This window comes from Kogia breviceps, chromosome 3 (assembly GCF_026419965.1).
Source record: "Kogia breviceps isolate mKogBre1 chromosome 3, mKogBre1 haplotype 1, whole genome shotgun sequence".
Classification (NCBI taxonomy): Eukaryota; Metazoa; Chordata; class Mammalia; order Artiodactyla; family Physeteridae; genus Kogia; species Kogia breviceps.
This window is the reverse complement of record NC_081312.1, coordinates 158414143-158431081: the sequence shown is the minus strand read 5'-3', so window position 1 is coordinate 158431081 and position 16939 is coordinate 158414143. Positions and strand designations below refer to the sequence as shown.

General features: G+C 56.4%; 1 protein-coding gene across 2 annotated transcripts in view; it reads right to left on the bottom strand.

Annotated features, from left to right (window-relative positions):
* Positions 1–1887: 1887 nt before the first annotated feature.
* PCSK6 (proprotein convertase subtilisin/kexin type 6) overlaps positions 1888–16939 on the bottom strand; it is a 196041-nt gene continuing 180989 nt past the window's right edge. For both annotated transcript variants that reach the window (XM_067030118.1, XM_067030119.1), the window contains 5 exons: positions 16129–16216; positions 13287–13390; positions 9044–9173; positions 4662–4774; positions 1888–3284 (listed from right to left, as the gene is read on the bottom strand). In XM_067030118.1, the coding sequence (XP_066886219.1) occupies positions 3187–3284; positions 4662–4774; positions 9044–9173; positions 13287–13390; positions 16129–16216 (533 nt within the window). In that variant the 3' untranslated portion in view covers positions 1888–3186. The remainder of the gene's footprint in view (positions 3285–4661; positions 4775–9043; positions 9174–13286; positions 13391–16128; positions 16217–16939) is intronic.

Below are 16939 nucleotides of genomic sequence, written 5' to 3'. Positions count from 1 at the left end.
CCTGCTCCCAGGGGCCCCAGTGTGCCCCAAGCTTGCAGGCTTAAGGCTTCTCCAGCCACATTATCAATGATTTAAATGCAATGAATGGCAGTCCCCCAAGTTCAAGGGAACTACACCATTGGCCACATTTAGACTATGTTGCCCCCCCACCCCCCACCGTTTTGTACTTAAAGCTCCATTCACACCCCTCCTTCCCACTATAAGTGCATCTCCTGTAAAAAGTGCAATTCTCCCCAGCCCTTTGAAGAGGTACAAGGTATAAAACCAGCAGTGGCCTGGGAGGGATGGGGACATGCATCTGGGGACCACTGTGAGGTGCCAAAGACTTTGGGGACAAGGTCAGAAAAATGTCATCCCTTGGCAATGAAGACAGTTTAAAATGAATGCATCGTGGTCGCGTTTGGCCAGCTGCAGAAGTGACCATCCCTCCTGCCAAGAGCCGGCCTCCCTCCCGGGGCACACGATGGAGCACCCTCGCCAGTGGGCGGCCCCAGACAAGTCACTTCAGCTCTACGAGCCTCAGTCTGTGAAATGACGGGTTTAGAGGACGTGCCCCACGAGTCCCATCACACAAAACAAAATCCATAGACGTGTCCTGCCCCAACGGAGTCCAGATAAGCTTAAGGTCGGACCATTTGCAAACAGGCATTTTATGTGGTCAGTCCCTTTTAACAAGGGGGTGATTGGTCCTTAGGCCTTTGTGAACACCTTCTCAACTCCGCACTGCACTCGCCAGCCCCGGCGGGACAGGCTGGCCCAGCCACTGGCCCAGGTACGTGCTGCCCGCTGGCCTTCTTGTAGGTGGTGTCCTTTGGTAATAACAGGACTTGATTTCTGGTTCAGTTGCAAACATGTTAAACCATGAGTTCTCAGTGGACAAAAAGCTGTAGGGGCTAAAATGATGCCCCGCACCAGAGGTGCTTAGCAAGCTGCTGGTTTTAATTCAATCAGGCTCCTGGTGGAGGTTGAATTCTTACTGATATTCTGCCCAGTCCTGGCTACTGTCTCCCAAACACACTCACTCAGTCCTTCATTACGTCACGTTGACAACTTGGGCCAAGTCCTGCTTGTGGAGGCAGCTAGCTGGCGGGTCGCGTGGCCTCCCCCGCTTTCCGAGAGCTGCACGCTGCTCCCCACCTCAGGCCACGTGGTCACTGGAAGGGCTCCAGAGCCACGTGTCCCTGTGGCCAGAGCTGGTGGAACTGGGCAAACACGGATGCAAGGCAGACGAACCCGGGCCCAAAGCAGATTCAGAAATTTTGTTTAGAGGGCTGGACGGGCACCAGTTTTTCTTGGGAGCTCTGAGTGGTCTTGTCATTTGTCCCATCAAGTGGACAGCGAGGAGGCACTGCTGCAGTGAGAAGAGGGTCCAGGTGACACTTACTGCTGGTCCCAGGGCTCCCAAGCCCCGGCTGCACCTTTCCTGAAATTCTGAAACAACCCTGGAATCCCAAAACAACGGCCCTCCCCCACTTTTGTCTTTTCCCAAGTCAGTTCTAGTTGGTGCATTTCCTATATCTGCAGACAAAGGACTCCTAGTAAGTACACCTCCGACCTCACAGAGAGGCCAGGGTAAAAATCCCATGCAGCGCAGAGCCCACGGGTGCGGGGATTTCAGCCACTGTGCGGAAGACAAGCTGTAACCTAATGAAATCACACTCGCAGCTCTAGGTGAAGAGGCTTGCAGTCTGGACTTTTGTGGCCTGAAGAGGGTCTGTTTGCCAAAGGACACGCTGGAGCTGGAACTTTGGGATTCTCCCACGACTTTGCTGCAGCATTATTCACTAAAGCTCAAAGACCTTGAAATAAAAGCACACATAAAGCCATTTCACACACTGGCCAGTACCCACGTTTCAACGTTGTGCCTTGGAAAGAAACACAGGCTCCTTTGCCATGAAATGTTAACTCTTTTATTAATTTAGGGTTAACACTGTATTTGCTTGGTGGATTTCATTTTCAGAGTTGTGGATTCAACAAACAACAGCTGGGCTCCCCCCCAGCTGACAGGGGACTCGTCACATGTGTTACAGTCAAAGAGGGGAGCAGGACGAAATGGAGAACGAGCTCGAAAAAATTTAAGGCAAATGTTACTCCCATATTAAAGGGACTTGATCAAGCAGATCTGTGCATATCAATGAAAATATATGAAATATTTGTCAAAATAATTAACATCGGTAAAAATTAGAACACGTAGCTTATAAAATACCCACACAGGTTTGGCAAAAATAAATCCAACCGTGTCATTAGGCTCATAGCACACACAGACACAGGGGCGCCCACCTTAAGGACAAGTCTCCTGAAAAGCAGGGCCAATGTATTTTCAAAGCAATTCCACAAAATGGGACACGACAGACAATTAACAGTTCACAGGCTGGGTTTACATTTTGGTAGGAAGAATTGCTTGGTCGTTGGGGCACCTTTTGGCCAGCCCCCGGGATGCCTCCTGGGGACCCTCTGTGTTAGGCAGAGGTGACCGTTTATCTGGGCCATGAGACTCCCAGAGACACAGACAGGATGCAGAGACCAGGGACCTTCAGCTCCCTCAGAGGAAAGGGCAGCAGAGGAAGGAGGGTCCCTCCAACCCATCTGTTTGGGATTTGACTTTCTAAGCCATGGCTGCAGTTTCAGAAGTTGCTATTATGTAGAAATAGATGCTCCATCCCCAGCGGTCACACGTTTGAAGCCCCGAAATCTGTTTTATTTACAGTCTGACCAAACCGTCCCCCAGACTGTGGCAGGCAGATGAGCAGGTATGCCCCTCAGCCCTCCATCACGCAGGGGCACAGCCCACGGGTCTGCGGGCTGCCCAAAAGCACGGGGAGAAGAGCAATGCACCAAGCATCCTGCCTTTCTGCTTTGGTCTCGAAGATTCAGTAAACTTATGGTCCCAGAAGCTGCTCTGAAGCCGGAGCTGTGGATCCCTAGAATTCGTTCTGTTCCCATTGTGAGTTAGCCAGAAGAAAGGAGCCAGCAAGCAGGGTGTGAGAGGACATCGCCGACACCTCCTCGAAGCCCTCACCCACCTGGCCTGGGTGCCCAGAGATGCTGCGGAAGGACCTCGCTCCTGGGGAGATAAAGCTGTCAGATGCAGGGCACCACTCCCGAAACGGACTCTGGCCGACAGCCTGGAGGAAGGTGGACGGACAGACAGGAGGGGCCCTGCCCTGTGTGGGCAGCCGGGCGCCCCTACCCGGCCAGGAGGCAGGTGCGGCAGCAGAACTGGATGAAGAGCTTGCGTTCGCAGAGCCGGTTGGACTTGACCATCTCGCAGAAGGTCTCATCGGCTGGGCCCCCGGGAAGAAGAAAAGATGGACATGTCAGATTTGGGGGCCAGTTAGGATTGTTCCCATCACCACACTCTGCTGGGAACATAGGGGGAGCGGGGGCGGCAGCCCTCCCAGTCACCCCCGTGATGTGTGGTGGGCCTGACGCGGCAGAGGCCAGAGCTGAGTCTGGGAGACAAAAGCGGATTCGGGGTGGCCGGAGAGTGGGCAGGGCCTGGGGACACCTGGGCTGTGCCAGGGAGCCCTCATGGTCCCTGTTCCTCTTCCTGGACAGCTGTGCTGGGGGACTTGGGAGGACGATGGGGTCAGGCCTGGCAGGGGCAGGATGGAGGCTACGCCATGATCCCGGGGACACCCCAAATGGGGGAGGAAGTGGGGGAGGAAGGGGGTCACCAAGAGGGAAAGGCTGAGGGGGAAGGGAAGAGCCATGGAGGCTGGCCCCTCCCCTCGGCAGCTGGCTTTTGAGGATGTTGCTATTCATGGGAACCAGGAGACCCCCCCGGGGACAGCCTCACTTTCTCGGGCTGGATACATAACCCGAGGAGGTGGCTTCCTAAAGCAGGAGCTTCCTGGCCTTTGAAGGGACATAATTCTGCAAGCCAAGAAAACCACCTTGTGGTCCACAGGGCGTGCCCACAGTGCTCTCTGCGGGCTTCACGCTCTGCCAGGCCGGGGCCAGTGCCAGCTCCATGCCCACGGACAGCATGGCACTGGCGGTTCCCCTCTCCTGCACGCCTGCCAGCTCACAGCACCCAGAGCCAGCCCCTGGCTTGCTGAGCCATGGAGGCTCCTTCTCGCCACGGCACGTCTGCCCACAGCCCCTGCACTGGGTCTCCAGGCCAGAGTCCTCTGCCAAACTTTCTCTTGCCCGGAATCCCCAAACTGGTCTCCTCTGAGCTCCTGTTTTCACAGCCCATCCTTGCCTCTCCCCGTCGGCTTAGAGCACCAGGCCTCTCCCACAGCACAGAGGCAGGTCCTTCCCATGGACACGCGGGCCCTGACACATGTTCAGGGAGGCTGAGAGCCTTCAGGCCTCCTGACTTTGACCTCCAAGGTCTGGCCTCTCCTAACACGTAACCACACCAAGGCCACCTTGGGCTTATGGCAGGAGAGTGGGAACGGTACGAGAACAGAATCATTTGTAAGAGTTACTCAACGGACCGACCCGCACTAGCTGCACTGGTGGTGGAGATGGCTCTCTGCCTAATGTGAGAGGCCTAAAGGGAAGGGAGGAGGCCCAGGGGAGAGCCAAGTGGTCATTGAGAGGAGGGGCCACAGGGTTGTCCAAGGGACTGCGGTCCCTGCATCTTCTTTTCCTTTCTCTTCTGCCCGGGGCAGCCCTGAGGTGGCTCGGGGCAGTCACCCACCCATGCTCACCGTTGCTGCACGTGTGGTTGGTGATGCACGAGGTTCCCAGCTGTGTGAAGCCTGTCTTACACCGGCTGCAGTTCCTGCTGGAGCCTTCACAGCTCAAGCAGCTCTCATCACACCTGCAGGGGAACACGGGTTCCCAGATGGGAAAGAGGCACAGCCACTCCAGGTCCCTTCCCAGAGCCCTCCCACCCTCCCGCACTGCACCCCCTGGCTGTAACCGTGACCCCCACGATGGCCTGAGACCCTGGCCAAGCATCTGCACGTCTCTCCTCTATTGCCCTGGGAGGGCGGAGACAGTCACGGCCAGTTGGCAGGAGGATGCCCGGAGCTGAGGATGGGCCCAGGTCTCTGAGCCTCCCCGTGGCTCACCTGGATGCCCTCCTGGGCACTGTGGCCACAGGTGGCTCCCTGAGGATGTCAGCATTGACTCTTGGAGCTCAGGGCCAGGCTCCCCCAAATGTGACAGACATGACCCTGGGGCTGGCTGGGGCTGAGCCTCCTTTGTGGTGACGTCAGCCTCCCCCACTGGGGACAGGGGGTGGGGGTGCCCTTTTGACCTGTCCCGGAGACGGGACCCAGGACTATTGCTGACAGAGTGCCATGACCTTGGGGGTGGGAGGGTCAGCGCACTCCACTGTCCCGTGCGCTTATCTGCGTCTGTGGCACTGGAGCTGAGCAGCTGCTCTGGAGACTGTACGGCTAGCAAAGCCTAAACGACTCACCATGGGGCCCTTCACAGAAGAGCCTGCTGACGCCCCTTCCTGCTCTGGGCCATGTAGGGACGTGGGCTGTACCTCCTGCCTTCTCTGCATCCAGCTCCAGGGACTGGGTCTCCCCAGACCCATCTCCCAGCTCCCTGTCAACTGCAGGCCCGGGAGCGGGGCTCGGACAAGGTGGGCGGGGCATCGGGTAGGCAGTGCTTAGGACAGATGCCACCTCCCAGGCAGCAACCGGACGCCAACAGCAAGGCTCACTGTAGGCCTCCTTCCTGAGCGGGCCTGTGCCGGGGTCAGATGCCACCATGGATTCTGCCTGCACAGGGCCTCCGGGACAGTAGGCCCTCAGCCTGGATAAGAGGTGGCTTTTGTTCTCCTGGGGTCACTGAGGGCACCTCCAAACTGGAGTTCGGGCCCATAGTTTATAAATGTGTAAACCTACAGGCAAACCGCATCCAGGAGGCCCTGAGACTTCCTCCCCCTGCAGCAAGAGCCTGCCCTCCCCCCTCACAGACCCTGGAGCGGGAGGACGGGGCCCGCCATGCAGACTCTTACTGTGCACTTTGGGGAAGACCCCAGGGCCTGGCCCCTGTCCTGCTGCACTGCTCTGGCCTGGCCACAGGCCCCTCATGCCACTGCACAGGGGACCACTCCCCCCAACTCCCGCTTCTCTTACAGATGATGTCCACTAGTGACACGGGAGCTAGGGCCAAGCCGAGCCATGTAATTGGGGGTCAGCTGTCTCGAAGGCCCTGGCTGAGGGTTGCTTTGCTATAAACAGTAAGGGGGCGGCTACAGTCGAGCCCCGGCTGCACACAGCTCCCTTTCTTCTCCAAATTCAGCCTCACAGAGCCCCAGGATCTCCACGGCAGCCCCCGGAACTGTGTCGGTTTTCTTCGGCCATGTAACAAATGACCACAATGCAGCAGCAGCTTAATCCACCATTGTTCAGCATCTCCCAGTTCCGCAAGCAGAAGCCTAGGCAGCCTCGGACGGGCTCTCTCTCAGGGGCTCACAAGGCCCCGGTCAGGTGTCGGCCAGACTGGGCTCGGATCTGGAGGCCCCAGCTTGGGGAAGAATCCGGCATCAGGCTGCTCCCCCAGCTGCCTCGGGGCCCCTGTTTCTCCGAGAGACCCTCTTGGCTCCTCCGTCAAGGTTATCCTGCCTGGCAGGTGGTGGTCCTCTCGGGCAGTGGGTTTTCAAGACGCCTCTGGTTCTGCTCCTTCTGTGGTACCAACCTCACCCCAAAACACCACAGCGACTGTCCTGCCAAAGTCTCCAGCGTGGCGCCCTCTGCAGTCCTCTCCCTGCCCTGCTGCCGGGGCCACTTCCTCGCCTCCCATCTTTAGGCTGTTCCAGGTGACAGTCAGATGGCAGAAATCTCGTCACACTGAGCACAGGATACAGCAGAAGGCCTGCCTGAGTCTTGCCCTTTCTCAACATACCCAGGAGGGGCTGGGGGAGGGAAGGTGGTAGGAGGGTGGGGGACAGACACCCCACCGAGTTGCTCTGTCTTCAAAGAGGTCCTTGCTCCCTCTTCTAGGTCCTTTTCCTAAGTCTTGGGGTGTCCGGAGCCTCTTTTTTTTTTTTTTTGTGACACGCGGGCCTCTCACTGTTGTGGCCTCTCCCATTGCGGAGTGCAGGCTCCGGACGCGCAGGCTCAGCAGCCCCGGCTCACAGGCCCAGCCGCTCCGCGGCACGCGGGATCCTCCCGGACCGGGGCATGAACCCGTGTTCCCTGCATCGGCAGGCGGGCTCTCAACCACTGCGCCACCAGGGAAGCCCCCCGGCGCCTCTTTTGAGATACTTATCATGGACTGTTCTCAGCCGTGGGCCTCAGCATAACGGGTCTTGACTCGGCATCCAGGCTGCTTACCTAGCAGGCCTGCGTCCCGGCATGGCTTTTCCCCATGAGCCCTGCCTGGCTGCTCGCTCCCTCGAGGCTGCCCTGGCCGGCACTCAGCATTCTGGGGCCTTCGGGAAGCCAGGCTCTCCGAACGCTGCTGCTGCTGCTTCGGTGGGGAGAGGCCCTGCAGAACCAAGGCCATTTGTCCTTCCAGGGGAATCCACACTGAGGGGTCTTCAGAGCCCTGGGACTCAGGAGACGGGAATTCTCTGAAGTGCTGGCAATTCACCACCCAGGCGTCCTGTGCAGGGCACTTCCTGTGGGTATATCTCTGAGGCCTGCTGTGTCAGCCCCAGCACTGGACGCTCCTCCAGGACTGAAAGCTTTGCCACGCATGGAGGTGAGCAGCCAGGGAGCTCCTGCTCTCCTCAGCCAAGAAGGGGCTCATGAGGGCTGCCTGCCCCCTGCCTCCTGGCACTGGGGACCCCATAGCTTCTGGGTGCCCTGCGGGGGCTGTTTGCCGTACTCATGGCAATTCCCAGCATCCTCTGAGAGCCAGGGTGTCTGACAAACGAAACTGATTATCACTGTGTAATTCCCATTGTCCCTGGCTGCCATACTTAGGGTAATCACCCTGGAACCAGCCGGCTGGTTAAAATGAAACTTTACTTCAGACACCGGTGCCAAGGGTCCTTCACGGGACTCAGCAAGGCTGCGTGAAGGTGGCTGGGTAGTGGGGCTGAAACCCTGACCCTCTTTGAGTGGGTCCCACAAGCGCAAGGACCAGGTGGTCTCTCATTTGCTCAGGTAGGTTGTTGGGTTTTGTTTGTTTGTTTTAAAGAATAGGTTACAATCCACAAGAGCTCTCAAACACAGCCTGAGGGGATCTCAAAGACCCGCCCCCCACTGTGGGTCCCCAGCTGTGAGCTGCCCACGGGCATGGTCTCCCTGCACTGCTCTGAAGGGGGCGCCTGAGGCTCCCTCTTTGAGTCTCTACGTCAGAGGGACGGTCCCTTCCCCACTTCCACCATCCTGATCTTCAAGGTCACCTGCAGACCGCTCATCGTCACTCTCACCCTAGACCAGACAGACTGCCCTGTTCCTGGGCTCCAGGTGATGAGGCCTGACATGAGGCAAGATTCATCAGGACAGGAGGACACCAAGCAGATGGCTTCTCCTTTCACTGCCCACATCCCGTGACAAGAGAGAACACTGCTCAGAGCCCCCCAAAAAGGACAGTGCGCCTTGCAGACACACGGGAGGCAGCGGAAAAGGAGAACGAGCAGGGTTATAACATCTCTGCATTGGCTGGAAACGGCTTTAGAATGAGGAAGTTGTCGGGATCTTGTATTTTCTCTAAATTATCCAATTTAAATTTTAAACAAATCCTACACGTGGTTTCCTTAATGACATGCTGTGAACGCACTGTGGTCTGTGGTGCAGGTGGGGCTCCCTGGAGTCTGCTCCGGGATGGCGGCTCCGCCAGTCAGGCCCCTGTCCTCTGTGTCCTGCCCCCCCCAGCCACACAGCGCCTGGTACACAGTAGGTCTCCACAGATACTCCAGACGTGAACAAAGGCATGAGGGCCGCCGCCTGACTGTGACCTTGGCCATCACCACCTGCAGGGTCTCCGCCTCTGTAAACAGGTTCCTGTCTGCCCACTGCACCCACTGCTGTCGTGGAACATGGCACACCCTGCCCCCAGCCCCTGGGACAGGGCCACCAGACCCAGCCCTCCTGCCACTCCTCCACAGGCACCTCTGACCGCCCTTCCCCAGCCATCTCGGGCTAAGTGAGGAGGACTGCCTGGAAGGCACACATACCTTCGGCACACTTTGTGGGGCAAGCCCGGCATCTCCTCTGGGTAGAAGCCCTCGCCACAGGCTGGCACACATTTCCAGTCTTGGAAGTGGAAGTTTGGGGCACAGTGAATACATTCTTCTCTGCTGGGCCCTGAGGGGTACAGGAAAAGCAGCAGAGGTCAGGGACTGCCCACCTGCCATCACATGTCCCAGACCTGCTGCAGCACCTGTGCGATCCAGGTCCTATTCTGACGCCCCAAGGCCACCACACAGCTAGATTCACCCAGGTGCCACTGTGCGTCTGCACTGGGCCCTCCTCGCCACTCCTGGGAGGTGGGCCTCACACCCACATCTCATGGATGGGGACATGGAGGCTACACCAAGCTCAGCACACCTCCCGCTGCCCGGGCCGCGTTCATCGGCCCTGATTCCAGGAGCCTCCTTTCCCAACAGGTGTGGGCCCGATTTCGGCTAGGGCAGCCACAGGTAGCTCTGAGTTCTCAAAATGTGGCCTGGCCAAACACACTTACGTACTGGATTTCAGAGACATAGTTAAAAAAAAAAAAATGTGAAATAGCTCGTTGATTTTAAAAATATCGATTACATGTAGAAATGATAGTATTTAGATATATGGGGTTAAATAAGATGTTATAATTATTTTCACCTGTTTCTTGAGGGAACTTAAAGCTGCATCAGTAGCTCACATTGTATTTCTAGTGGACAGAACTTGGTGTAAGAATATGTGGGAAAAGGGAAAGAAGAGGTTTTGGGGCTTGGGGATGACAGGTATTTGGTGTGAAGGATCAGGACTCTTTCAACAGAGAAAAAACAGCTAAGGGCTTATGGGGTGAGGACTGGTGACCAGAAAAGGCAAAAGCTCTGAATGAAGGATCAAGAGTCGTGGAGGAAAATCCGCAGCTCAGTCAAGAGGGCTCATCAGCCTGGGCAGGCAGGGGTCCAGAGTGAAGAAACCGTGCTCTCCATCTGTCTGTCTGCCCCTCTGTTCATTCATTCAGGCCAACAAGAAGTCAGTGCTGGGTGTGCACTCCGTGTCAGAGTCCCCCAAGGAGCATCAGAGAGGCAGCGAGGTGGCCACTGGCTGATGGCTTAGAGGATCGAACTCAGGGAGAAACCATCTCAGATGCTCACGGAGACCACAGCCCCTCCTTAGACCTCCCCCCACTGTGGTCTTGTCTCGGCTTGAGGCCTGACAGCTGAGGCAGAGGTGTCCGGCCATCTTCCTGGAGTGACTTCTGGACCTACGGGGGGCCTCTGGGCTGCGTCATGGGAGGACCCCTTTGCAGACGGGGGTCCGCAGGGCAGCTCTGCCAGCCCCGAGGCTTGGTGCTCTGGCAGCTCGTTTCTCCTCTCAGAACCATAGCTTCCAGCTTGGCAGGGGATTCTGAGCTCACCCAGGACTGAGCGTGAGGCAGAAACGGGAGCCCTTGGGGTTCCAGGGCCTTCATGAGGAGTAGCTGCCCACCCGCCTGGGGTCTCCACGGGGGTGTCCTCCCTCTGTTGCTGCAACGCAGTGGGAGAGCCGCCCCACAAACGCATCCAGTTTATGTCCTTCTGGATGGACGGCTGCGCTTGTGCCCCAACCCCCATCACTTATCTGCAGGGAGCATCTGGCGTTGGTGCCCCCACCAAACCCCATCACCCATGTCCTACTGCCCAGGCCACCAGGGTCCCCAGTGCCTAAGGAGCTTCTGCAATGGGAAAGAACACTCATTCTTGTTTGTTCCTAGTTTAATGCTCAATTTGCTAAACTTAAAAGCGGATGAAACCTGTTCAGCTGGGGTTAGAAGAAGAGAAAGCCCTGGGATGGGCGGAGGCGATGGCCCCATGACAACGTGAAGGTGGCTCAGTGCTGCTGAGGCGTGCACTTCAAAATGGTAGGTTTTATGTTCTGGATCTTTTACCACGATGACAAAAGCTGAGTCAACAGAAATCTCCTAGAGCAACTATTTTCACTACTACTAAAAATTGTGAACTCTGTAACTCAAAGTCTCTCAGGGATTCCATTTTAGTCACAAGGCTTTCCAGGCGTCAGACACTTGAAAAGCGGACACAGATCATAAAAATCGTGGCAAAACGGGTGATGCTTAGGCAGGATCCACTGCATCATTTGTGGGGCCCAGGACAAAGTGAAAACGCAGGGCCCTTATTCAAAAGGCAGGAAAAACGTGCTATGAAGGGTGCTAAGATACAAAACGCGTTCCTTTCTTCTGCCATCTCTCTCTTGACCTGTCATGGTGGTTTTTATCTATTTCATGTCGTGCTCCCCTGGGTGAGGACCGGCCCTCATGCCCCCCAACTCCACACACATGTGCCCCACTGGCCGCTAGCCGCTGACCCACGCCCCATGCCCTTCCGGGTCCCCTGCACCCACCCAAGGTAGATGGGTTCCCCAAGGGATCACATCCTCTGTGCCAGAGGCTCTGGGTACCTGGACCTGGATGGGAAGAGGCTTATTCCTCCTGAGTCACCACTGAGTGTCCCAAGGTACTGCTGGCCTGGGGTGGCGACAGATGCCACCGTGCTCCATGCTATACTCATGCCTAACCACGACTCTCCCCACACCGCACCCAGGCCCCTCACAGGCGGTAAGCAGCAGTGGTCACGGAGTGGGAGCTGGGAGGGGAGGGCCAGGTGGCCTAGGCCTCCAGGGGCTCCCGACAGGGGCCGTGACAGGCAGCGAGAAGCCTTCAGCTCTGGAAGTGGGTGGGGTCCCTGTCCCAGCAGCGGCCGGGGTGGATGCACACGTCCCAGAGCATAGAGGGAACTCGGGCAGGCGGGTGTGGGGAGCAGGGGAGACCCCTGGACAGCCTGACCCCTCAAGTGACAAAGAGGTCGCTGGACTGGGTGAAAGAACCACAGTGACTGTAAAGCTGTTTGCCGACAGGCAGTGTGGGGGTGCAGAGAAAGGAAACCACACTGAATAACTGAAATCAAGAGCGTTATAAAGCCACACACCTGAATTTTATGGATTCAAGTGACTACGAAGTTTAAATAAGTGACATCGGCGATGCTCTTAATCAACCTGGGCTAAACAATGAGTCAAAGAAACAGAATGAAAATGACAGGCAACAAGGCAAACTCTAGGAAAGGCTGCTGGGCCCCTGCCTTTTGGGGGGTTGTCCCAGGAGGGGGCCCCAGGAAGGCACATATTCCAAAGGCCTTGAGAGTGCTGGTCTTTGCCATGGTATGTCCACTTCTGGTCAAGGGTCAAGGGCCCCTTGACATGGGCTCACGTGGCCACACTGGGATGGCTGCCCCGTCCTGCCTTGCATCCCAGGACCCATGTGATGGCATCAGTGACTTAGCAGAGACCTAATCCTTACATCGTTACTGCGGCAGAAGCTCAACCTGATGTGGGCTTCTTAGAACAAGGACCAAAGCGCTGGGTCAGGAAGGAGGGTCAAGAGGAGAAGATTCAATCAGAAATATATATGAGCCCACAAGCTCAGAATGCGCTACAACATCCCGGTGCCCACAGCTCTGCAGCACGAAACCCAACAAGACAATCATTCTCTGCAATTCTGCATAAAAACTGTGCCTGGAAGGCAGCTGTGCTATCATCTCTGTGGGAAATTACAATACACATAAAATTGTTTACAGAGATTGTTTTCCTCTTTGAGTAAAATGTTCAAAATAGGGAAGGCAGGTACCAGGAACTAAGGCTATGTTTTAAAAAGCCTTCTTCCTTCACCACGGGAACTTGCCCAGCCTCTTCCCGAAGAATCGATGAATCGTGAACCTCCGGCACTGCTACCCTGAAGCAAGGGCTGGGTTCCACACAAGAGCTCACTAGTAGTTGGCGTCCCTGCCTGGCCTGAAAGCATCCCCTACCTGGCTGGGCTCCTGACACTGGAAAACCCAGGCTGCTCCAAGTGGGCCCTTGTGGTTTTTGTTTTTTTTTTAATTTTAAAAATTGTGGTAAAATGTACATAACATACAATTGACCACACTAACCATTTAAGCATACAGTTCAGTGGCATTAAGTACATTCATATTGTTATGCAAGCATCACCACCATCCATCCATCCCCAGAACTTTTTTATCTTCCCAAGCTGAACCTCTGTACCCATTAATCACTATTCCCCTTTTCCCTCTCCCAGCCCCTGGTAGGGCTTCTGGGATTTAATGCTGCAACACCCACGGAAGCCCGCAAGTCATAGGGCTTTCTGGGTTTCCAGGTAGTCAGCCCACAGGCCTGGGGAACTTGGGCTCCAAGTGTGGCCCCCGCAGGCCATGAACTCACCCACGCAGGTCTGGCAGGTGGGATGGCATTCCCCGCACTTGATCAGCTCAGAGTCAAAGTAGGTGCCTGGCCCACAGTCTGGAATGCAGCTGCCCCGTGCAAGGCTGTTGAAAAGAAAAAAAAGGCAGTCTTTTATATCCTTTCCAAAGCTCTAATTCAATTATGATTTGCCTTCAAATGCCTTTCATGAGAGGAATTGAAAGTTGCTAAAGCACAGCTCTTGGAGTCACTTAAGGTTCTGAACTAATGAAAGCGGCAAAGCTGTCCTGCAGCATCTCGAGGCCGGCTGGAAGGGGCACCCGGGCCTGGAAGCAGAGTCTCCGCCTTCTGGTGGCCGGTGGTCCTGAAGCTCCTTCCCAAAGCCCCGTGGCCTCAGTCCCTGTGCAGGAGGCCATGCCCTCCATGCCTTCTGTGCTCTTCTGCTCTGTGACACCTTCTCTTCACTGACACCAATCACACTAGAACCCAAGGCCCACAAGGAGAACTCTAGCACGGGTGGGTCACCCCACTGGCTCGGTCTCACTGGGCGCAGCCCTGGGTGAAGCCTTGGCATCTGTGATGCGTGAGGGGGGTTGGCGGCAAGACTGACCCTGCATCCCGGTGGGCTCCTGCCTTACCCTTGCTGGAAACCTGTGCTTCACAATGAACCTGAGATAAAATCCGCTCCTGGGACCTAGCAGCCCTGCCTGCTATGGCTCCAGCCTTCCTCCCTCACCTAGTTCGGCCAGGCAGCGAGCGCACAGCTTCTGGAGCAGACCCTCTGCCCCTTTCCAGCCATGCAGCCCCGGCCCCGGGCAGGCCAGCCAACTTTCCTGCCCCTCCATCCCCTCAGCTGTCCGTCAAAGCTCCTGCGTGGTCAGGTTGCTTTGAGGACAGAACCCTGGCACGTGTCGGGCACCCAGCAGTGTGAGTAGGTGTTGGCTGCCATGGCTGCTTCAGTTCCCAAGCTCACTGCTGTACATGTAGAAGGATCTGCTGCCTGACACATCAAACACATGCCCCAGGGTCTGTGAGATCCAGAGGCTCCTGCACTTGGTGGGGGGATGTCGGTGGGGCTAAAAGCATCTCTGTATCAAGGCGGAGGCCGACCCCAGGGCTCCCTCTCGTCCTGGCCCCCAGGCCACTGCACCAGCTGTTTAGTCAAGTCTTTACTAATGGATGTTCCCAGCCTAAAGAGATGGACGCCCGGCTTGGACGCCCTCACTGCTTCGGTGTGACCGATGATTTGAAGCCACAGCTAAAGATGATATTGGGCAATAAAAGGAAGCTTTCCGTGGATTATGGCTGATGATGTTTCAGTGTCCGCAGTCCTCTCTGACTGCTCGTCACGGCTGTACCGCTGCCTCCACATGGGGGGCTGCTGCCTGAGAGGCATCTTCTCCCCAGGACACAGCTCCTGGCCTGAGCATCTGACATCCTCTCCCACACCTGACCCACAGGAGCAGGACGAGCCCCCCCCAGCACATCCCCATTGGGAAACAGGCTCCAGGGAGCTGGAAACACAGTGCCTCCCCTTGACACCCTGAGTCTCCGGCCTGGGTGGGGGGCCCTGCGGGAGGGTCCCCACAGCTGAGCTCCCAGGCCCCAGTGGCGGCCAGCTGAACCTCTCCGCCTTTCCCTTCTGGGGCTCCCCTTCCTCCACATGTCACCCCTCCACTCCTCATCCCACCTCGTCTAGCTCCCCGGTTCAGAGAACGGGCATGACGTGTGACTCCGGGGTCCTGTTCCCCTTCCCTCCCCTGACTCCCAGGGGCGTGGGGCAGTGGACCCTCTTCTCTCCGATCCCCTGATCCGGAGGGGGTGGGGCGGGCTTGGGGAACCTTAGTCATGCTCCTCCAGGAAACTGTTCCTCTCCCCGTTAGTAAAATGTGAAGAATGCCATATATGTCACATACGTCATAGGTTGCTGTGAAGATTAAATGAGGCAGTATTGGTGAGAGCAGCTGGGGTAAAATGCTTGTTTTCTTCATTCACTCCTTACTGCAAAAGAATTCAACCCTGTGGGGTTGAACTGGAGGGGAGGGGAAGGGAGGCTGCAGGACCAGCAGCATCCTTGTCCCCTGGGGGCCAGGTAGAAACGCAGAGTCACAGAGCCGCTGGGTCAGCACCTGCATTTTAACAAGAGCCCGGTGATGCCCCCCGGCCCCGCCCCTGCTCACTGCCCTCGCTGACCCGTCCCTTTCTTCCTTAAAGTGCAGACCCTGGTTCAAGACTGGATCGCGGGAGGGTCCACAGCACAATTTCGCACAGAATGATTTCTAAGCTTCTAGATGGTAACTTCAAGGAACAAGTAATGTATATTTGGTGGCAGTAAACAGGCTACACCAACATTCCAAAATATTCCAGTAAAAAATCATTAGCTCGGTCAGGTGCTTTTAAAGGAAATGTGGGCTGAGCTCGGTGGAGCCAGGCAAACCAGGAATCTACAGAGTATCTCCAGGGAGCGAGCCCCCTCCACCCTTCCCTCACTCATCCAGACTGGGAAGGAAACTGGAGTGAGTGGGGCTCGGTGCCTAAGAAAGGGAGCTCTGTGCTTCGTTAGAACTCCCCACCCTTCCAGCCGCCAGCCCTACTTTCTATGAGAGGATCCACTCTCGCTCTTACCAATTCTCCAAATGTTGCATAAAATGTAGACCTTTTCCCCATCCTCTGACTTTCTATCATAAACACCAATCTCTAAGTGGAAATCTGATTTTGACTCGGAATCTGTATCCTGAAAGGCTTTGGGCCTCTGAAGTTTCAGCTTTCAGGAAAAGGAGGCAAACACTTGGTAAATCAATGACAGACACTTATACCAGCATATACCCATGGCTGCGCCTCAGGTCTGAAGGGAGGGTCTTACCTGAATCCTTCTTTACAGACAGTACATTTCTCTGGTTCATCCATGCACTTTTTACAGCTTGGGTGGCATTTAAGGCAGTTTTTCTGATCTGGAGAAAAATAAGAGGAGGAAAAGAGAAGAGGTGGGAAGAGTGGATGTGGATCAAACCCGGGCAAACGAGATGTGGGTGTTCCAAGGTGGGGTTGATGGAAAAGCCGTCACCGGCGTTGTCTCCAGATGGGTGACACGGTGACCGACCGCCAGAGGCATGTGGAGACCGTGTGCCCAGGTGTCAGATCATAGACCTCGCACCTCTTTTCTGGAATGAAGTCCTCACACGACCTTGAGGCTTGGAGGTGGGCCCTTTCCAGAGGAGACGTGCTCTAGTCCTGCATCTTCCCCCGGGACTGGAGCCAGCGGAGCAGAGTTTACGGAGGTGCCAGTCTTCCTAAGTGTGACCGGTGGGGCCTGAGGGTGCCCCTGAGCGACCCCACCCACCCAGGTCCCTCACAGGGGTCTTTACTGACACGTTGGCGGTCACCTGCACAGACATGAATCTCCAACACCCACCACACCTTGGGGGAAGCCCTGGGTCTCGGTGATTACCCAGGTCACTCATCCTGGCACCCAGTCAGCACCACCCTGTGCTCGAGGCCTCCTCCTCGGGGCCCCACAGGTGACATCACACACACGCTGCAGGGGTTCAGCGAGGGCGTCTGGGGGTGACCGAGGTGGCTGGTTCTTGCCCAGGGGTGGGGTGGGGGGTAGGGATGGAGGAGCCTCTGCCCCGAAAACAGGTCTGGTTGCAGCCCAGGGCAGGTGTTTGCAAAGC